Source organism: Phymastichus coffea, unplaced genomic scaffold (assembly GCF_024137745.1).
Source record: "Phymastichus coffea isolate CEN01 unplaced genomic scaffold, Cenicafe_Pcof_1.1 PCOF00002, whole genome shotgun sequence".
NCBI lineage: Eukaryota > Metazoa > Arthropoda > Insecta > Hymenoptera > Eulophidae > Phymastichus > Phymastichus coffea.
In genome coordinates, this window is record NW_026706813.1 from 15,188,546 (window position 1) to 15,212,219 (window position 23,674).

A 23,674-nucleotide genomic window follows, 5' to 3' on the forward strand; every position below is an offset into this window, starting at 1 on the left:
CACTGTGGTGATATACGTTAACTCAACCTTCGAATTTAAATATGTTCAGCATAATTATCTCTTAAAACCGATCAATTTTATCGATTTCTTTCGTCTTATATGTGGAGCATATGGACGTGAACGATACCTCGAGGATACTTGCTATCTTCAACGTCCCTGTAAAGACAGAAACACGTACGGTACTCGTTTAATTACCACAAGAATGGTATTTCTCGAGATTGTATTTTCTCGTTTCATATAATAAAGGAAAATTAACAAAATCTAAAGAAACTCAGGACAAAACAAGTAATATTTGTAAAACCTTGAAAATACCTGTCTGTATTACAAGCGAAATTTATTTCAGTCTTATTTTAATAAACATTATTAATTACTATTAGTGATATAATAACCAACTGGTTGTTCCAATATGAGAAAACTTGTTGGAGGTTTCTGTGCAAAAAAATTGATAAACGATTATACAAAACTTGAATAACCTTATACTCGTATGCTGGCTAGGTGTGGACCTACGGAGAGGGGATAACTTTTCTAGCTTGTTAAGCTATATGCTGGCTAGGCGTCTACATCTTATAGCGTGGATGCTGTTCTATCTCTCTCTCTCTCTCTCTCTCTCTCTCTCTCTCTCTCTCTCTCTCTCTATTCAATAGCAGGGCGCTCGGTAAGCATATGGCTAAGCTATATGTTAGCTCGGCATTTCTCTCTAGCTTGAGATGTGTATGGAGGGAGTATACTTACTAGGGCGAGCGTTAAACTTATATTGAAAGACAGAGCTCAGTGCCTCGATTGCACTCAGCTCGAGAAGTAGTCTTTTCCTTCGCTTCTCCACCCACCTACCTACTCTCCCACCTCCTTTACATATATTTATTTGTAGTAAGTTGGCAATTTAACTATTAGCTATTATCTTTTTTTTCTATTAATTATTTTAATTGTTTAAGTAGACAATAAAATTAATAGTATGTAGACAATGAAATTAATAGCATTTATTTATTTACTTTTTCAATTATACATAGAGTAGATAACACTCTGTCGATAATCTTTATTCTCTTCAGTTGATATAGCTATATCAAAATATGCGAATGAATTCTTATAAAATTTATAATTATCTTCACATGAATCTATTATGTCAACTCCTCGTAGCTCAGCTTGTTTTTGTCTCTTCGTTTTTTTGTCTCGTCGTAATTTTTGTACATTTATAGCAGCGGAAACGAAATCAGTATCTTTTTTATAATAAAATACGCATGACATTCTTAATGGATTTGATAATTCTGCTAGTGGAGGACATCCCATATCACTTTCAAGATCTAAAATATTTCTGTAAATAAAAAATATAATTAAGAATTATCTACATAGACCAAATATTCAAACACACATTACTGAAACTTACTTTTCAGGCAGTATATTTTGAAGCCATTATTTTTACTCTTTCCTTTTCACATATATATATTTTTAGAATTTAACAAATGATTTCGTAAAACTTCTAATAACAATTTATACGGTATTGCACCTGATCTCCATAATATTCTATGATGATATAATTCATTCCATTTATTTACATATTGATATTTCTTAGGAAAGTTTAGCCAGTGATATGGAGGTTTAAAGAACAGAACATTTAGATTAGAATCACTACTCAATGCTAAATAAGCTAGTTCTGTACAAACAAATCGATTTGTTTGTACAAACACTTGTAAAAAACACTTTAAATTAGTTACTCAATGACTTTGTCGGTATAATGCAGAAGCGCGAATCTCCCATCCTAATTTTCATAGTAGTTCTGCCTTTCACGAAAATTTAGTTGCAATACAACTATCTTCTACAATTGTTCACATTAGAAAACCAATTTACATTGGTCTTTGTGTGCTTGACCTTTCAAAAATATATGTCTATGAGTTTCACTACGGATATATGAAACATAGAGGTGCTCCTGCACCTGAGACTGTAGCTCTTGAGCGAACCGCCAGGCACTCTCCACCTCGTTGATTCCCGGACGTACGTGTCTGAAGTCGAGGAGGAGAGTAGGCTGCTCCGGGATACGGGGGTGATTGCAGACCCAGTGCGATGCCCCACAGGTTTCCTGGGTCCTGGGCACTGGCTCGCACTGTCCGACGTCTGGGGTACGCCGGACTTGAGGGTCTGCACCCCCTGGTCCACTGTGGACTTGGGACGCTCGACACTGTCCTGGTCCTCCGTCTGTGTCGAAGCGTCCCGGGAAGCTTTCTTCGGGGCGTCCCACGATGAGTCCCGGAGAACGTCTGCCACCGAAGCATTGCGGTGTTCCCTTCGGGTGGTCCCCTCGAACTGAATCCTGGCGAAGCTCCGCAGGTCTTCAATTAACTGCGTCGCATCAGGGCCCAGTTACAGATCTAATAGCATCTGCGTGACCACCTCAAAGGTTTCCTCTTCGACGACGATTCTCCGGTCCATCTGTAACATCCAAAACAAAAAATCTCGGATGAAACTTCCTGCGCGAAGAAAAATCCTAATATACGCCGCATCCCACCAAGTTATACGTTCCCTCGCGATTCTTTGCGGGAACGTCTTGGCCCTCGTCGGTTACCATTCGGGTTTATCGGCCCAACTGTCCTTTGCACGACGGGCACGGTCTTTCGAGGCCTACCTCTCCCTTTAGTTTCCTTCATGGGAGAGTTGTTGCCTCTTACTGGACCGGTGACCGTCTCTGGGACCATTCGAGGTTGACCTTGACCTCTCTTCGTTGGGGCAGATACCGATAAATCCGAAGTCTCGGTGGGATCCTTATCTACGGCTGTGGGGGCTGCTTATTCTATCCGCTCGCTTGGTAAATCCCCTCTCGGATCTTCGCACGCATTCGCGGAATCGTTCGCCTCATCCAACGGCTAGTTATTTTGCGGCCTGCGAGGATCGATGACTTCCTCGCTTTCCTCATCCTCACCCGGACCGTAGTACGGTTTAAGGTCTTTGGCATGGAAGAGCTCGGGTAGGATCTCCAGCTGATTGCCTAATCTGTACGTGTTGGAATCACAAACCTCTTCAATCACGTACGGACCGGCATATTTCGGCGCCAATTTGCCTGAAATGCCTTGGGCAGCTGAAGAGAGAATCCTGTTCCTCTTCCAAACCCAATCTCCGACCTTGAACTCGGGTTGCCGTTTCTTCCGGTTATAATAAGCCGCCTGATGCGCAGCTTCCTCCTTTGACTTGGAGTTGGCCCTCTCCCATAAATTAGGGAGATTCTCCATATGTTCAGCCCAATCCACCACGCTTGACCCTCCGAACATTCAAGGGCCTGCTGAACGTCAAAGGAGGTACCGGCTGACGTCCAAACATGAGCATCGCAGGACTCTATCCCGTGGCGCTATGAGTTGCCGAGTTCAACGCGAAGTTGAACTCTGAAAGGTGTTCATCCCAGCTCTTATGATCACGGCTTACGTAAGACGTGATCAGGGTTTTGAGTGTCCTGTTTACTCGCTCTGTGGGATTCGCTTGGGTATGATACACGGGAGTCAAGGCGCGCTGGATGCCGTTTGTCTGGAGGTATGAATCGACTGCCTGATTCTAGAATTCGGTTGCATTATCCGAAAAGAATACCTCTGGCGCGCCAAACCTAGTGACAATCCTCTCGTGTAATTCCCTTGCGATTATCTTCCCATTGGCTTTGCGTATTGCAACACACTCTACCCAGCGAGTAAACAAGTCTACAAAGACTATGATGTACTCAAAACCTCGAGAGTTATGGGGGTATATATATATATATATATATAGTAATAAACCTGCCAAGCACTCTTTTTCGGAAACCGTATAATTTCTCTAGTGCTGTTGAGTGATTGGCTAGCGTATTCTATCACACGCTCTTCGCCATCGACATCTTGCGTGAGGACTGCCCCGATCCCATTGATACTGGCATCAGTTTGCAGTATAAAATGACCGTTAGGATCGAGAGATCTTAGGTTAGGTTCAGCGATCATGGCAAAATCGGGTATAAAACGTCTATACCACGAGGTCATTCCTATGAATCGCTTCACCTGTTTGACAGTCCGGGGTGTTGGATATTCCAATATCGGTCGTATCTTCTCTTGATATGCTCTTACTCCGTCCTGGTTTACAAGAACTCCTAAGTACCTGACTTCCGTCTTGCAGAAGTGACTTTTGGCTTTGTTGATGGTTAGGCCCGCACCTAGAATTCTCTTTAATACCATTTCTAGGTGCCGCTTATGCTCCTCAAAGGACAACGAAACCACAATTACGTCGTCAAGATAAGCAAAAGCGAATGGATCCATATCCGGGCTTATCACCTTGACAATCAACCTCTGGAATGTCGCTCCCGCGTATGACAGTCCGAAGGGCATCTCTTTAATTGAAAGTGCCCTAATCCAGGTACTGTAAACGCTGATATCGGACGCGAGTCTTCCTTTAGGGGAATTTGATGGTACGCACTGCTCAAGTCCAGAGTAGATATGAACTTTGCATCCCTTATCCGTCTTAGGATGTCGTTCATATATGGCAAAAGGTATGCATCAGGTTTGGTAATCGCATTTACCTTTTGGTAATTCACGCAAAACCTATATTTTCCATCAGCCTTCTTTAACATAACTATTGGACTTGACCATCCGCTGGTCGCTGGTTCGATTACATCTTTTTCCAGCATATCTTTGACCAGCGCGTGCATTTCCTCTCGCACTCTATCAGAGACTGGGTAGTATTTCTGTTTGATGGGTCAAGTATTTCCAACATCTATTTCGTGCTCAACCTCCACGGCACAGCCTAAAGCCTGACCTCCGTCAGGAATCAATCTTCTAACCAGATCTTCTATTTCCTCCAGCTATGTCTCCGTGGCCTCCCACAGTCCTACCGGTGCGAGAAATGCCATACCATCAATTCCAGCCACTTTCATTGGTACTTTCACATGAGCGTCTTTAAGCCATAATTCATCCTCGTCGGGATCCAAAACTGCGCGGAACTCTCTTATAAAGTTCGTGCCTACGTAGCAGTCGTCTGTGAGCAGTGGCGTAATGGCGACTCTGATTTCCTTCGTGATTCCTCCTACTTTAAAGGGGAACATCACGTGACCAATTATAGGACATGGGCGCCCATCAGCGAGACTTGCATCGCTCCCTCTGGTTAAATTCAATCCGAGTCCCATCTCCGATGCCAATCTCATCCCTAACTGATCCATGACCGTGGATGAGGCGCCGGTATCATAGAGTGCTCTAATTTTAAAGTCACCTATATCTACCCGCAACCACCACCTGGTCTCATACTCTGGATCATGTCCATGAGTTGTATCTTTTCCTCCATTCGTCGTGCTTTAGGGCGGCCTTTTCCCTTCCGCTGCTGCTACGACGATGGGCTGGCTTCTACTCGTGGATCCCTTCGGCAGAGGAGCTTTTTGTGTGGAGAGGCTCTCCCTGGAGTCTTCCCCCTCCTCCACAACCTGTATGTGGCCATCTGGTCCTTTCAGGATAACCACTCCCCTATTCTGCCGAGGGCAGACATCGGGTTCAATTGCCTTCCGCTCTAATATACTGCTAGGTCCTGGGCTCTCTTGATGCCCTTCCAGGACTTGTTTGGATCCCTGGGTCGCCGACAACTTGCTGTTTCCCATCGGCGACCCGCAGCGAGAGGTCGAATTTACTGGAGGCGCGAAGATGACCTCTTCTCTTCGCTCTCCTTGCCGTTTCCCTTGTTTCAATCTGGGCAAAACTTACGACTAAAACCCAGTTTGCCACAAGCGGAACACTGGAGAGGCTTAGTAAAGTCTATCTTCCGCCTCTGCCATTCTCGCCGCTCGCCAGGAGACCTGGAAGAAGGAGAATTTTTCCTTCCTCCAAGCCATCGGCTCTTACGCTGTTCTGGAGGGCTGCCTTGCTTCTCATTGGTCAACTTGCGCAACATCCGCTCGATGCCCTCCTGACGCTCTTCCATCTTCTTATCAGAAGTGGAAGCTTGCGTAGCCGATACCGATGCTTGTACGGTAGGCCTCCTGGCAGGGTTCTCTACGCCCTGTCCGCGCTGCGTATCTCCCTCCTTCTTCGCACGTGCCTTCCCTTTGCTGGCCATTGCAGCGGTTTGGGATTTATTACCAGCCGTTCGTTTGCTCGGCTGGTAGGCGTGCTGAGGAAAGATCGTTGAGTTGGGGTCGGCGAACACACGTGGACGACGACCGTAAGTTAAGGTGTTTTGTACCTCGGTCGCCCTCCTGTTGAATTGGCGTACCGACTTCATCTCACTCCGACACAGCTGAATTTGGATGTTAGGAAGGAGATTTGCATGGAGTAGGTCTAATAACCTCTCCAACGGCATTGGTGGTTCTAGTCTATTAACAAGAGCCACCAGGTTGGATACATGGCACTAATTCGTCCTCACCCTGGAATCGGTTCTGGGCTTCCTGCAACAGCCTTTGTTGCTGTTGCGTACTTGTGCCGAACCAATCCCGGTCGTTAGCGACGAATTCTGCATAACTGAGCCATTGGTACTTATTGTTATCGTACCAGGTCCTCGCGTTACCTTCTAGAATCTCTGATACGGAAAAAAGCACTTCGTAATCAGTTAGTACTGCGCCCACGCTCAGATCTTCCAACCTTGACAGAAACGTATCTACGCTCTGTGCTCTACTGCCCGCAAACCTCGATTTCCATCCGCGGACGATTTTCCCAACATCTCGGGTTGTGGAGAGCCCTGAGGATAATTGAGGACCGGTGCCAGAGGATCCGCTTCGACTCCTCTGTCGAACAGGTGCGGATCTCCCGTACTCTTCCGGAATCGTTTCACCTTCTCTCATTTGGAGGGCTTCCGGTGAGGTGCCGTCCCTTCTCCTGGGTACTGGTCTTGGAGGAGCCGGTGTGCTTCCCGAGATCCCAAAATCGTAGTGACAGGTGAATGTGTCCTGAAAGTCCACATTACGTCTGGAGCGCGGTTGAACCGAGTTGCGCTGAGAAGAACGGCTTGTATTGGCCATTTCCTGCATTCCGTATTCCATCTCTCGTATTCGTTGGCGCATGACCTGTACCTCGCGCTCCGCACATACCTGTATTCCCTGCAGAGTCTGAAGGATTTCTAGGATTCGACCTACCAGCTTGCGGTTGCGGTTGACGCCCTCCTTCAGGTACTCCATTTCCCGGAAGGCTTCACTAAAGCATAATTCTCCCTGAGGTTCCCTCCGGGTGCAGGATTCCTGCGACCTGAGATCCGGATGGCTCCCCCTCCTCTCCCCCTCCTCCTGCTCCTGGGTGCGGAGGGTCTTCTGGATGAGCTCATCCTCTTCTTAGCGGCTGGTTTCACCCTCAGAGTCCTCATCCGAGCAGGCGAATGTTCTTGACATATCTGAGGGGATCGTCGCTGTTCTCATCTGCGCTGAGGTTTTCTAACTCGTCACAGACTGTGTCGAGCCACGCTTGTCCGGTGCGCCTCCTACGCCCCGCCACCTCTTTACTGCGCGCGGTCTCTTCAAAATCTGTGACGGTGTACTCTTCTGGCAACCATGTCCCAAGCCTAGCCGCCTGCTGGATGACACTTCCATCCTTGCACAGCTCTAGATCCGCCAAGTAGCGTTTGCGCTGTGCGGAGGTTAGCTCTAATGCCCAGTTATCGATTTGAGCAGACAACAGAGCCATCTTGCCTTCGCACGGGTGTAGGATGCGGTCGAGGTTTGAAATTATCGACCTAATCGACCACTACCGCTTCCTATCACCCAAGGTATGAGCGGGGTATACACTATTTAGTGTAACTACCCTTAATGCCTCCTTTTTATAAGGCACAAACTAGCGAGATTATGCGCGCGTGCAGTCTCCGCAAACTACCTATTAATATTATAAAAATATCCTACCTAAGGTCGGAGCCTGCTGTTTGCTTGCTCCGCCTGGCTAATATTTTCTGGACTGCACGCTTGAGTCGCACTCTCTGCTTTTATCGTCGATCAGGTGCTTCCAATTTCCTTTATCCACCAAACTATGGTTGAAATAGGTTAATACCTGATTACCCCGAATGACCTGAAATCACTTCGACCTGCTAATAAATACCGCTTTTCGCCCTTTTTACAATCAACTTAACAATTCATAAGCAAAAGGTTCGAAGTGACTTCGTTTTTTCCCCAGCAGAGGGCGTACCGCTCATGATGTTGCGCTACCACCCCCTCAAACCTTCCTAAGAGCTCGCGCAATCGTCTCTCTCTCTCTCGTGCGTCAATTACCTTCGACGCACAATCCTATTCGCACTAAACGGGTCTTAATATCAGTTGGGCGCCATGTAACGGGGGAGGTTATCTGAAAAAAAAGAAAATTTATTTAAGAACAAACTCCCACAATGCAGAGCATACCGCCGCTCCGTTAAACACGTATGATAGTAGCCTTAACGTCAGATGATTTATCCTAGTTGTCTTCTATCAAACGGAGTTGAACTCACCTTAAGTCACGTGTCTTGTGACACTCGATGAGTTTTAAGTGTAAGCGACTTTATTCCTAATCTTCTTAATCCCCTAGATGTAATTGAATTAAAGCCTAAGCCTTTTTCAATTACTTAAGCTACTAGGAAAATTAAATGACGAAGACGGCGAATAAATTTAACAGACTTTAATTAATAAATATCACTACAGTCTTTGTAGGGCCGAAAGACTAACGCACGTGAATAGAATTTTACAATTAACTATGTTCGGTGAGAAAGAGAGAGAAAGAGAGAGAAAGAGAGAGAGAGAGAGAGAGAAGATTCGAATTCTACCGCGAACTAACGCGCTACGCGAATACAAAAAATAACGCTAACACGATTAGACAAAATACCGAATGTATTTTGTATCGCATATAATAACGGAACGTGCACCTATCATGCTGTACAATTACGGTGATCAGCCGTAATTGTTGATGCAAAATTATCAACTGCCGCTGCCCCTCGATTAATCAGCTGCGCTGCCTTGTACTGCCTCCAATTAGCTACGATACTTCTTCTGCACTGCTGCTGCTTTTTACCTCGGGAATACCGTTGCACTCACGGAGGAAATTGTCCCAGAAAACTAATTATTCGGAGAAAACAAAGTGCGAGACAAATCGGCGGTAAATTCACGTTCACAGCTGAGGCGTAACTGCTTATTCCAAAGATCGCGCGCCCCCTCTCTCTCTTAATTGTTAGAACTAACGCGCGAGAAGCAGAATTGCGAACGGTTTGATTAATTAAATCGACTGCCGTTGCAATCTATGTTTTATTACTTATTGAAAACCTTCCATAAATTCTACTATCGATTTATTTGGTAATTTAGTATTTACCAAATAATGAATAAAATTAGTTCAGAAAAAAATAAAGATGGAATATTTAGGTAAGTCCTGTTTTTACATAGATATAACTCATATAAGTCGGTAATGAAATATATATTCTAAATAAAATAAGTTCGGTTAAGTGATTCTAATTTAACATACTAAATCCTATTAATGGTACGCTAATATTAGGAAAATGAGTAGGCCACTTGCATAATTTCGAAACATTGGCAGTCAATGAAGATGAAAATTTTATTAGCTAGAATGACATCAGATTATCACAATAAGTGTTATAGTTTTCTCCTTATAATGAAAAGTTCGGAAATTACGGTTACGACAGCAATTTCACAATACAGTTGAACATTTATTAATTATTAAAAATAATTAATATTATTAATGATTAATTAATAAAAATAATTAATATTATTAATTATTAATTATTAGAAATAATTAATAAATGTCATTAAAAATTGCAATAGTTAATATTTACTGCACAAATACGAAATTTGAATAAAAAGATCAATATTTGAAACTTGGATATAAATGAATTTTTTATTTAATAATAGGAACTACGGAATAGTATAAATGACAATTTACAGTGAATATGGAACAAAATCATCAAGAAATATTTATCGTGTGCTAATAATTCTGGCTTTAGCTATTCAGACTTGTAAAACATGGCATTACTTAAAGAATGGATTCCATCCTGACCTGCGAAGTAAACAGCTTTTGAGTGATGAACAGAAAATACGCTATTCAACTATTGGTACCTTTGGAAATAAGAACAAGATGCCAAACATAGTTTTAATACTGACTGATGACCAAGATGTTGAGCTTGGTAAGTAAATTTCTTCAAATTATATTTATACAGTATCGGTCATAAATTTCTGAAAATTTTGTGGAAGAAATGCTACATTTAGAAAAGCCAAAAATAAAAATGGTAAATTTATTTAGAGGAGAAATAGTAACATCCCTTAAAACCCGAAAATTCTTGAAGTCATTTTTTTATATTTTCTAGACTATTTTATAGTGTCAGTTTTCCAAACCAGCGTAATTTTCTACCTAGTTCTTTGGTTGGCATCTGTTTGTTCTACTTGTCAGTTTACCTCTATCTTTGTTATCATTAGCTGGTCGAGAGTGCGCGTGCCGGTATTATCCGTATTATACGTATTGTTATCATCTATCCTTTGTCCTCTTATGCTTATTAATCCTATCAGTCGCCCCTACTAACATATCGGTATCCCTTCTCATGCCTGTTCAATCGGTTATCTCGCTCGCACGCACGCTTTCTTTTAGCTCCCAGTCGTGCCACTCGTACCTTCCTCGGTTGACTCATTCGCACTTATGTTCTCGCTCCCCTCGCTCTCTGGCTCACGTTTGTTGCCGGTCGCGTCACGACATAGCCGCCGCTTGGCTTCCCCATCAACGTCGCGTCCCGTCGCCGCTCTTCGTGATTGCCTCTCGGTGCTCCCAAGATCGATCGGGGTGTGTGTATGTGTGTCGAGCTGTCTTTCTAGGTGCATTGATTGGGTGGCATTCAGTCTTAGTGCGTGTGCGGTACTCCTCCCTGCGCAGCCAGCTATCAGGTTCAGCTGATTTCCGCTGCAATCTTTTTCGTCGCCTAGTTTTCTAGAGAAGCATCGGTCCGGGGTCCTGTGTGTCAGAGTGTGTGTGCGGGGGTGTAAGGATGATGCGCATCGATCAGGCGGGTCCTGAGAGTTTCTATTTTCGTGAGGTCTTGAAACGATAATTACGCGTAGATATGTGAGATATAGCGCCATCTGCTGATCGTTTGCATCCTTTTGTCAGGAGAGGATTTTCAATATGTCGTGCGAATTTTGTAAGACTGGACTTTTCTTATAATGAAGCATCATTACAAGGTGCTGCATTTATTTCAACATTTGAAGCTCGTATATATATCGTGAGACTCTTGTCCATTTGTTATTTGTGTTTGTATACTTGTTGTATTGGTTCTATTTTATTTATTCTTGACTTTATTAAGTTAGTTGCCAATTATTTTATAGTACTGGCAAATATGGAATAATTGCTTGGGGTGGAGTATATGGAAATAATTTAACACTAACACAAAGAATACCGAACAAAGTAATAAAAGTCATAAATTGTTTTCCAAATGCAGAAAATATTCTTAAAGCAATTCACAATAAAGCAATTATTCTAACTAGAGGCAATAAAGTACCATTATGATAGCCTGCATAAATTTTACATGTAAACGAAAAGTATAACGAGAAATATGCTTATACATGTACCTAAATTTAGCAAAAGAATTAGCGATAAAAATAGCTATCTAAAAGCAATAAAAATTTGCAATAAATTACCTACAGAGCTGAAGGATATAAAGGGGAGCAAAGAAAATATAAAAAAACGAATCGAAAAAGCTCGTATTAGTACAAAGAAAAAAATATGGATGATAAAATTAACTGGAAAGACTTGAATCGAACGCTGGAAATACAGGGTGTCCCATTTTGATGGAACCACCCCGAAATTTTCGACGGTTGGCGTTGTTCAAAAAAATTGTTCAGACAACAGTTGTTTCGGATAATGGGAGCAACCTTTCTCTGAAATCCGATTTGCCCTTGAGATTTATTTTCAAGGTCATTTGAAGGTCAAAGTCATTTTTTGAATAGGAACCCATATTTTTGATACCGGATTCGGAAAGAGCGGAAAATTCTACGTTCAGATAACGTATTATGTGTGGGGTGTGGTTAAACCCCCACCCCCCAAATTTATAATTTTCTTCATCTATGCACAGGAATGATCGGGCAAGGGTAAGGTTAATTGTAATAACCCAATAACTCCAATACCCAATAACTCGATAACCCCAATAACCCCAATAACTCAATAACCAAGAGATATTTTGAATAAGGACCCCCATTTTTTATCCCGGATTCGAAAAGAGCGGGAAATTCTCTGTTTCGATAAAGTATTATGTTGGGGGAGCGGTACACCCCCCCATCCCACCGGGGCAAGAGTGAGGTTAATAAGGTATTGATTACCCAGCCAGTGAAGGCAAGGTATTGATTACCCAGCTAATGGAGGTAAGGTATTGATTACCCAGCCAATGATGGCAAAATGGGAATGCTCAGCCGATCAAGACAAGACGTTGACTACAGATAGAGTTATGGTCAAGATTGTAACACAAACATTTATCTCATAAGATGTTCAAAAATACCCCCATTCAAATTTATGCAGTGTTGAATTCTACGTTCAAAATTTTCAACGTGACGCGGAATAGCTTTGCAAGCTTGTATGATGCATTGCATCATATCTTGCCATGTTGTTGGTTGCTGTGCATAAACAACATTTTTCAAATAGCCCCATAAAAAGAACTCTGGACTTGTCAGATCTGGTGATCTTGGACACCACTCAGTAATGTCACTACCAATGCCTATCCATCGTCTTCGGTATCGTTGGTTCAAGAAGTGACGAACCATTAGTGAGCGATGACACGGTGCACCATCCTGTTGAAGCCATAATCGTCTTCTGGTTTCCAAGTCCACATCTTCTAATAGTTCTGGTAATTCATTCTGTAGGAAATCAAGATATGCTGCTCCGTTGACATTCCCATCGAAAAAATAAGGTCCTATCAGATAACCATTTATTATACCGCACCAAACTACGAGGCTCCATCTATGCTGATTATCAACATGAGGGACCCAATGAGGGTTCTGGATAGACCAATAATGACTATTATGGCCATTGAGTTGCCCATTACCATGAAATGTAGCTTCGTCCGAAAACATGACGTATCTGAAAAATTCAGGATCTTCACGAATCCTTGCTTGTGCCAAATTGCAGAATTCGAGTCTGCGGCGGAGATCATCTGGCATCAAAGCTTGAGTCAAAGTTATGTGATATGGATTAAATCTGTACAGCCGCAAAAATCTAGCGGCTGTTGATCTTGGGATTCCAGTACGCCTCTGAATTTCACGCAACGAGATATGGTGATCCAAATCAACCATTGCTAAAATCAACGAGAATTCGTGGATCATCGTTGTTCGGCATCATAATGCGACGACGATTTCGGTGTATTCGGGGTCGACGTCTCTCTCTTTGCTCGATGATTCTCACGTGGTTCGTGTAGTGAAGCCTCCCTGGGTAATTTTGGCGGTAATACCTTGCCGTAGCACGATATCGGCCTTGACATGCCCCGACAGACAACAGAGTATCAACAATTTCGTTTCTCGAATAATCCGTCATATTCCCTCCTTTTAAGTCGACTAAGAAAATTACACTTGAACTATCCTGAGAAGGACTGTTCGCGAATCACTATTGTCATAAACAATACTAGAAAAGTATTATTAAACAATTTAGTTGAAACTTTGTAGGCTTGTCCAGAATCACACCAGAAAAAAGAATGGAAATAACATGTTATCCCACAAAATGGAAAATGACACTTCTCATGAAGGCTTTGAATACATGAAGTCGACTTTGAAAATCAACCTGAAGTTTAAGCTCAAGGTCACTGTTGTTTAACCCTAATTTTTTTGGGATATTGGGGTTATTGAATTATTGGGGTTATCGGGTTATTTGATTATTGGGTTATTTGGGTTATCGAGTTATTGGGTTATTACAATTAACCTTACTCTTGTCCGATCATCCCTGTGCATAGATGAAGAAAATCATAAATTTGACCACTACATGACCTTTGGCGAGGGGGGGGGGGGTTTAACCGCATCCCACACATAATACGTTATCTGAACGTAGAATTTTCCGCTCTTTCCGAATCCGGGATCAAAAATATGGGATCCTATTCAAAAAATGACTTTGACTTTCAAATGACCTTGAAAATGAATCTCAAGGTTAAATGGGATTTCAGAGAAAGGTTGCTCCCATTATCCGAAACAACTATTGTCTGAACAATTTTTTTGTACAACGCCAACCGTCGAAAATTTCGGGGTGGTTCCTTTAAAATGGGACACCCTGTATTTCCAGCGTTCGATTCAAGTTTTTGCAGTTAATTTTATCATCCATATTTTTTTCTTTGTACTATTACGAGCTTTTTCGATTCGTTTTTTTATATTTTCTTTGCTCCCCTTTATATCCTTCAGCTCTGTAGGTAATTTATTGCAAATTTTTATTGCTTTTAGATAGCAGTTTTTATCGCTAATTCTTTTGCTAAATTTAGGTACATGTATAAGCATATTTCTCGTTATACTTTCCGTTTTCATGTAAAATTTATGCAGGCTATCATAATGATACTTTATTGCCTCTAGTTAGAATAATTGCTTTATTGTGAATTGCTTTAAGAATATTTTCTGCATTTGGAAAACGATTTATGACTTTTATTACTTTGTTTGGTATTCTTTGTGTTAGTGTTAAATTATTTCCATATATTCCACCCCAAGTAATTATTCCATATTTGCCAGTACTATAAAATAAAGCATAATATATTATCGTTTGTGTCTTCGAATTCATATATTTTTCAATTTTGCAAATATAAAAATAAATGCTTTGTTTTGTTTATTAAATATTTAATATGCTTTTCCCATTTCGTACTATAATACCTTGATATTTGTTATCGGTTACTTGAATTAATATATTATGATTTATTTTAATATATATTGTTTCGGGAACGCTATCACAGTAGTTTCCAACAGTCAAATATACAGTGTTATATTATATTTAGTGATAGTTTGTTTAATCAATCAGTCAGCTACTTTTTGTAAATTCTTATTGACTGCATGAACTGCTTTAGTTCACGCATTATCTCTTGTAATGATGACAGTGTCATCAGCATATGATAAATTTCTATGTCCAGCATGTCTTTCAATAGATCATTGACATTTAGACTGAAAAATAATGGTCCTAATATCCTTGTGGATCCTGTGTCCTTGTGGAACTCCAGTGGTCATTATTATCATGTCCCTCATGTAATTATTAATTTTTATAAGTTGATATCTATTGGAAAGGGAGCTTTTCATTAGTTCCAGAGCATAATCCCTTATTCCGTGTTTCTCCAATTTATCCAGCAGGATTTGGTGACCAACAGTATTAAATGTCTTAGATAGATCTAGAAAAGTAGCAATTGTAGGTCTACTTGTGTTAGGATTCCTGTATATAATATCAGAAATATATGCAATTTGTCAATTGTATCCCTATTTTTGACAAATTCAAATTGTTTGTTCGATATTATTGTTTTGCAAAATAAGAAAGAAGTCTTTTTTACATAATTTTTTCTAGTAGTTTTACAATGTTCTATATTAGCAATATAGGACTGTAATTTTATATGTACGATTTAATTCCTGCTTTATAAATCGGAACCACTTTTGCAGTTTTGAGTTGATTTAGCCAGATTATTTTTTCTATACATACATTGAATATGTATTTTAAAGGTTCTTTTATACAAGGTGTCAAATAAGTAACGGAACAAGGCTGTAGCTTTTTAGGTACAGATTATTAGACCAAGGTCAAGGTCATTCCTTTAGTAACTTTCAACGCGGAATCCGATGGTGACCTTGGATTTGACCTTGAGATTGACCTTCAAAGTTATTTCAAGGTCAACTTTGTTTTTTTAAATGGGAACCCCTATTTTTGACAACGGCAATCGAAAGAGCGGAAAATTTTACGTCCAAAACGGTATTTTAAAATTTTTTTTCATGGCCTTGAGAAGGTCGATTTAAGGTCAAATGCTTGAGAAACTGCCTAAAAGCGTTTTTTTAATTTTTAAGATATCGAAAAATGACCTCTACAAAATTTGTTCAGAACAGAGTGTGCCACCCAATGCACCAAAAACCTTTGACCTTTAACGTCATTTTGAAGGTCATTTCAAGGTCGAAGTGTTTTTTGTAATGGAAACCCCTATTTTTGACCCCGGATTCGCATATAGCGCGAAATCAGAAAGAAACATTCAAAACGCAGTGAGTGGAAAAAACTTATCCGGCAAAAAAACTGTACCTACGTCTCTGCTTGCTCCTCATTTAAAACAACTTGACTTTCGGTTTGGATAACCCGTTACTTTATTATTCACACAATCAAAGGTCAAAGATAAGGTCACTGTAACATGCTCTCAGTAGAATTTAATAAATTTAGCCCGAAACATTTTGTAAATGTTTCGCGAATAATATTGGATCTAAAGGTCCCCGCACAAACCTTATGGAAAAAAACTTTCTGTCAAATGTTCCTAAAATTTGGGAGAAGGTAGCTAATATCATGTAGATTAAATGTCTACATGGGTCCAAAGCTCGCCTATGGCTGGGTTCCGAGATACCAGGGTTCATACACAGGCAAAACGACGGATTTCTGGATCACGGTTATTGACTTTATTTTCATGTTGTTTAACTCACAGACACGCACACACTCATGCGCGGTATATTATATATATATATATATATTGTCTAGCGACGGTGCCGGTGGTGGTTCCGTGGGGCCGCTTGGCAGGGGGCCGTGTCTACATCCAATTATATATATATATATATAGATAGATATTTTTTTTCTTTTCTATAGTCCACCCTATTCAGCCATTATGTAAATCAGGATCTATTATTTCAATACCATTCGGGTTGCCTATATCCATCTGTGCGTTCATTACAGTATGTAAAAGACGGAGTGAAGGGTAGTGAACATTTCCTTCGTGATGTCTTGCGTAGGAGAGATACCAAATAATGGAAGCGACGTGAGCACAAGTTCCTAGAGTTCGAGCTCCTGCTTTACACGTGCAATACTATCCGAGAATTGGATCTTGTTCCCCGTGTTCTCCGCCGTTATGTTCTTCGTCAAAAGCGATCCACAATTGATATCTAGTAGCATTTCTATAACGCGAAAACAGCCGGATTCTTATGAATCCCGGTTCATTTGTATTGGCTTCGATTTCAAACGTCATATCTTCTTGCTCGTCATCTTCCCGTTCAGCTCTTAAAGAACTTTGTAAGATGGTGCCAAGTACACTTGGTATGTTCCAAAAGTCAGAGCTTGTAACTCATTCACAGTCATCTGAGGAAATAATGGTATATGAGCTGGAGTTAAGAGAACCCAGCGAGCTCTTCTTCGTCCGAGATTATCAGCTTCTACTCTTGCCTGTACTATATTTACTTGCTGTGCTTGTTCGAGCATATGATTGGCCAAGGCTTCATTGGCATTTGGCATATTTATAGGTCCATAATACCTATTTATGATTGCACCAGCAATACGTAGGAAATCTGACAAGTTTGCGGCATGAGACGTTGGTATTGTATTGGAAAAAAATGAAAAAATACTTTTTAGATGCCCGTTGCGCGCTTCGACAATCCACCTCGTTTTAGTCACTATGCGAGACTCAGTTTCTTCAGTTCGAAACTGATTTTGATTACGATCCAAAAGTGGTGGCATTCTCGTTATCAGGCCTATTCCTTGCAAAGTTTGGATTGAGTTTTGGTATCCACGATCTACTATAACTATATCACCTTCTTGAAACCAATTCTGCATTCCATTAACATCTCGATTGAGTTTATTCAAAAGGATTCGAGCATCATTGTTAAGTGCATTCGAAAAGTATGGACCTTGAATATCAAGAATGTATCCATCAGGGCCAACAATTACTGATGGTTTCACGAGATGTTTATGTTTATGCACGCAAAAGGACTGTCTTAAAACTTGGAAACAAGAACTCTTCTCGATATCAAGATAAGTACAATCTATATAAACTATTGCTCTCGAATATTGGGGCGTAGGGTTGTACAATTGATGTGCAAACGGTGTGACATGGCTTTCAATGAATTCTTCTCTAGTCATAGCGTCAAATCCAATATTTCCATGGCAAAATCTTGCAGATAGTGATTGTCTTACTGTAGCTATTTGCATACCGGTACTCTGTCGAGAAGGATAATAAAACATTACACATAAAAAGTCATCACTCAGATTGTGACTCAACTTACATAAAAAGCACAGATCCTTTTTGCTAATATACCTATGTCCTCTTGGCACAGGTACTGGATCGCAGAAAGAATAAAGATCGTTGAATTGGACTTTTGTTAAAGAGTAGATTGTTTGAAACTCCTCATCGGTTACACCATGCTCGTCTTCATATCTTCGTTCCGCACTTCGTTTTATTTCTTCGCGCATTCCTTGTAAGAACGATTGAGCCTCTTCACCGTTTAAGCGGTATGGTCTATTAATGTATCTCAGTCCTTCAATTAAAGCTTGCAATAACCATCCCCTTTCATCTAAGTGAACCCTGCAGCAAACATGAGTTCTGGGAATATATATGTTTCTCTTAACAAAAATATCAACTCTACATTCTAATGTCAATCTATGAATATCATTGATACCATTACATACCAAACAAGTTTGAGACGAAGTTTGAGATAAGACATTCAATCTCAAACACTGGGGGTCATTGGCCAAAATCTCAATTTCACGACGGATTGTTACGATGCAGTTATTGCAAACTCGCGTATCGGGAGTTACTTCAGCTGGTGGTCTACCGTTTTCATCGCGTCGTGCTATAGCTATTTCACGTACGATAGCATTTTCATCACCAAATATGAATGCCATTACGCGTGGTATCTGTCGGTTCTCACATGTGTAGCATTCATGTCGTACCCGGAAGGCCATTGTTCTGTTACTTTGGTGAGTCAGTTGTTCCCTGCTACAAATGATGAAGGAACAATCACCCCCAACTGCGACTGAGCTTCAACTATCCTGAAAAGGACTATTGAAGCAACACCGACCAGCCAACTGCAATGGAACTCCAATAATCCTGAAAAGGACTATTCAAGCAACACCGACCAGCCAACTGCAATGGAACTCCAATTATCCTGAAAAGGACTATTGAAGCAACACCGACCAGCCAACTGCAATGGCACTCCACTTATCCTGAAAAGGACTATTGAAGCAACACCAAACAGTCAACTGCAATGGAACTCCAATTATCCTGAAAAGGACTATTGAAGCAACACCGACCAGCCAACTGCAATGGAACTCCAATAATCCTGAAAAGGACTATTGAAGCAACACCGACCAGCCAACTGCAATGGAACTCCAATAATCCTGAAAAGGACTATTGAAGCAACACCGACCAGCCAACTGCAATGGAACTCCAATTATCCTGAAAAGGACTATTGAAGCAACACCGACCAGCCAACTGCAATGGAACTCCAATTATCCTGAAAAGGACTATTGAAGCAACACCGACCAGCCAACTGCAATGGAACTCCAATAATCCTGAAAAGGACTATTGAAGCAACACCGACCAGCCAACTGCAATGGAACTCCAATTATCCTGAAAAGGACTATTGAAGCAACACCGACCAGCCAACTGCAATGGAACTCCAATAATCCTGAAAAGGACTATTCAAGCAACACCGACCAGCCAACTGCAATGGAACTCCAATTATCCTGAAAAGGACTATTGAAGCAACACCGACCAGCCAACTGCAATGGAACTCCAATAATCCTGAAAAGGACTATTCAAGCAACACCGACCAGCCAACTGCAATGGAACTCCAATTATCCTGAAAAGGACTATTGAAGCAACACCGACCAGCCAACTGCAATGGAACTCCAATAATCCTGAAAAGGACTATTCAAGCAACACCGACCAGCCAACTGCAATGGAACTCCAATTATCCTGAAAAGGACTATTGAAGCAACACCGACCAGCCAACTGCAATGGCACTCCACTTATCCTGAAAAGGACTATTGAAGCAACACCAAACAGTCAACTGCAATGGAACTCCAATTATCCTGAAAAGGACTATTGCAGCAACACCGACCAGCCAACTGCAATGGAACTCCAATAATCCTGAAAAGGACTATTCAAGCAACACCGACCAGCCAACTGCAATGGAACTCCAATTATCCTGAAAAGGACTATTGAAGCAACACCGACCAGCCAACTGCAATGGCACTCCACTTATCCTGAAAAGGTCTATTGAAGCAACACCGACCAGCCAACTGCAATGGAACTCCACTTATCCTGAAAAGGACTATTGAAGCAACACCGACCAGCCAACTGCAATGGAACTCCAATAATCCTGAAAAGGACTATTGAAGCAACACCAAACAGCTAACTGAGATGATGATGACTAGCAAGAAGATATGACGTTTTAAATCGACACCAATGCAAATGAACCGGGATTGACAAGAATCCGGCTGTTTTCGCGTTTCAGAAATGCTACTAGATATCAATTGTGGATCGCTTTTCACTACGTCTTTTACATACTGTAATGAACACACAGCTGGATATAGGCAACCCGAATGGTATTGAAATAATAGATCCTGATTTACACAATGGCTGAATAGGGTGGACTATAGAAAAGAAAAAAATATCTATCTATATATATATAATAATTGGATGTAGACACGGCCCCCTGCCAAGCGGCCCCACGGAACCACCACCGGCACCGTCGCTAGACAATATATATATATATATATATATATATATATATATATATATATATATATATATATATATATATATATATATATATATATATATATATAATATACCGCGCATGAGTGTGTGCGTGTCTGTGAGTTAAACAACATGAAAATAAAGTCATTTAATAAAATTTAGTAAAACATTTAATCTACATGATATTAGCTACCTTCTCCCAAATTTTAGGAACATTTGACAGAAAGTTTTTTTCCATAAGGTTTGTGCGGGGACCTTTAGATCCAATATTATTCGCGAAACATTTACAAAATGTTTCGGGCTAAATTTATTAAATTCTACTGAGAGCATGTTACAGTGACCTTATCTTTGACCTTTGATTGTGTGAATAATAAAGTAACGGGTTATCCAAACCGAAAGTCAAGTTGTTTTAAATGAGGAGCAAGCAGAGACGTAGGTACAGTTTTTTTGCCGGATAAGTTTTTTCCACTCACTGCGTTTTGAATGTTTCTTTCTGATTTCGCGCTATATGCGAATCCGGGGTCAAAAATAGGGGTTTCCATTACAAAAAACACTTCGACCTTGAAATGACCTTCAAAATGAGGTTAAAGGTCAAAGGTTTTTGGTGCATTGGGTGGCACACTCTGTTCTGAACAAATTTTGTAGAGGTCATTTTTCGATATCTTAAAAATTAAAAAAACGCTTTTAGGCAGTTTCTCAAGCATTTGACCTTAAATCGACCTTCTCAAGGCCATGAAAAAAAATTTTAAAATACCGTTTTGGACGTAAAATTTTCCGCTCTTTCGATTGCCGTTGTCAAAAATAGGGGTTCCCATTTAAAAAAACATAGTTGACCTTGAAATAACTTTGAAGGTCAATCTCAAGGTCAAATCCAAGGTCACCATCGGATTCCGCGTTGAAAGTTACTAAAGGAATGACCTTGACCTTGGTCTAATAATCTGTACCTAAAAAGCTACAGCCTTGTTCCGTTACTTATTTGACACCTTGTATAATGTATAATACTTTTCAATGTACCTACAGTGCCGGTTAAAAGTTCTATAACTCGATGCAAAAAATAAGCTATTGGAAAAACGGCCATATTTTGGGAAAGAAGGGTCACAGGAAATAAAAAATAACATCTCGAAGTACTTGTCAAGACATATAAAATTTTATATCTAAAAATTTTTTAGAGTTCATGTATTTAATTAAAAAGTTGTATGAAAAATAAATAAAATTAACTAAATTTTTTAGATGTATATCCAATTTTTTAATTTTTTAATTTATCAGCTGCGCTACCTCGATCTGCCTCAATATAACTTTATTGCTGCTTCTGTACTGCTGCTATTATCTGTCACGGAAATTCCGTTGCACTCACGCACGTAATTGACCCAAAGGAAACTTTACTTTTCACAAAACAAAGTGCAAAACACAAATCGGCGGTAAACTTTAGTGAACAGCTGAGGCGAAACTGCCTATTCAAAAGATCGCGCGCCCCCTCTTTCTCTCTTAACTATTAAAACTAACGCGCGAGAAGCAGAATCGCGAAACGGTTCGATTAATTAAATCGACTACCGTTGCAGTATATATATATATATGTTACGAAGGGGGGTCAATAAGTCTTTACATGATGTTTTTGGTAAGCAATACTACTAACTAGATATCGTACAAAGTTTCAGCTCGATTCATTAAGTCGTTTTTTTGTGAGCGCTGATTGAACAAAAAGTTATTGGTTTATTTGAAAAATGGAAAAAACAGAGTTTCGAGCATTTTCATTTGAAAGACCTTACACCAAAAGAAATCACAGTTGAGTTGAACGCCGTTCAAGGGAAGTCTACCCCTGTGTTTATAACTGTTTATAACTGGGTAAATGAATTTAAACGCGGCCGTACAACAACAAAAGATGAACCTTATTCAGGACGCCCCGTGGAAGTGAGTACACCCGAAATGGTCAACAAAATCCACGACATGGTGTTGAGTGATAGAAGATTGAAATTGCAAGCATTAGTTGAGGTCACAGGGGTATCAAAGGGTACAATGATTTCAATTTTTCATGAAAAATTGGAGATGAAAAAAATATCAGCAAGGTGCCGCGTTTTCTCACTATTGAGAACAAACGAACCCGCGTGGTCACCTCAGAGACTCTTTTGGCACGCATACGTCGTAATCCGGAAGACTTTTGGCGTCGACTGGTAACTATAGATGAAACATGGGGACACAACTACATTCCTGAAACCAAAGAATAGTCCAGGCAATGGATTACTGCAGGGGACAGTAAAGTCAGCTGGTAGGATTATGGCACGGTTTTCTGGGATGCGTATGGAATTATCTAAATCGACTACTTGGAAAAGGGTCAGACGATCACTGGACAATATTATGCGTCATTATTAGGTCAGCTGAAAAAAAATCAGAGAAAAACGTCCTCACTTGAACAAAAAAAAATGCCTCTTTCTTCAAGACAATGCTCGAGTTCACACGTGTGCAGATTCGATGGCAAAAATTGACGATTTAAAGTTCGAATTAATTGGCCATCCACCATACTCGCCTGATTTGGCTGTCAGTGACTTTTTCTTATTTCCTAATCTCAAAAAATGGCTTGCAGGACAATGATTCACGTCGAATGAAGAAGTCATCGCCGAAACAAATGCCTATTTTGAGGGTTTTCAGAAATCATTTTTTTCTGATGGCTTAAAAAAACTGGAAGGCTGTTCAATAAAATGTATCGACCTTCAAGGAGATTATGTTGAAAAATAAAAAAAAATTACATACGCAAAACTTTTTTTTCCTTCTTTTTGTAAAGACTTATTGACCCCCTCTCGTATAACGGGGTGGATATGTAATGGGCTATTATAAGGTGTATAGGTTTGCGCGTAAGCCTCTTCGTGTGCGCACGGAAGTGTGAGCCATGCGAGCGTCGCCGCGTCGCTGCGCAATGACACATACGTTAGCGGTGCTCCATGTGCTTACCGAGGGTTGCCCCCGTTGGCAATCGCAAACACCTTCTCTGCGTTGAACCTTACCTTACCTTAGGTGTATGCCCTTGCTTCTGGGCGAAATCATCGTTAATTGCTGACACTACTTTTCCTGGGCAGCTCCAGTCTCGCTCGGATGAATAATTACATTCAGCTAGCTGAAA

The 23,674-nt window shown here is 40.8% G+C and overlaps 1 protein-coding gene across 1 annotated transcript in view; it reads left to right on the forward strand.

Moving 5' to 3' along the window:
• LOC131663122 (extracellular sulfatase SULF-1 homolog) overlaps positions 1–23,674 on the forward strand; it is a 566,756-nt gene that overhangs the window by 40,074 nt on the left and 503,008 nt on the right. Inside the window, exon 2 of the mRNA XM_058933233.1 lies at positions 9,779–10,050. Within this exon, the coding sequence (XP_058789216.1) occupies positions 9,798–10,050 (253 nt within the window). The 5' untranslated portion in view covers positions 9,779–9,797. The remainder of the gene's footprint in view (positions 1–9,778; positions 10,051–23,674) is intronic.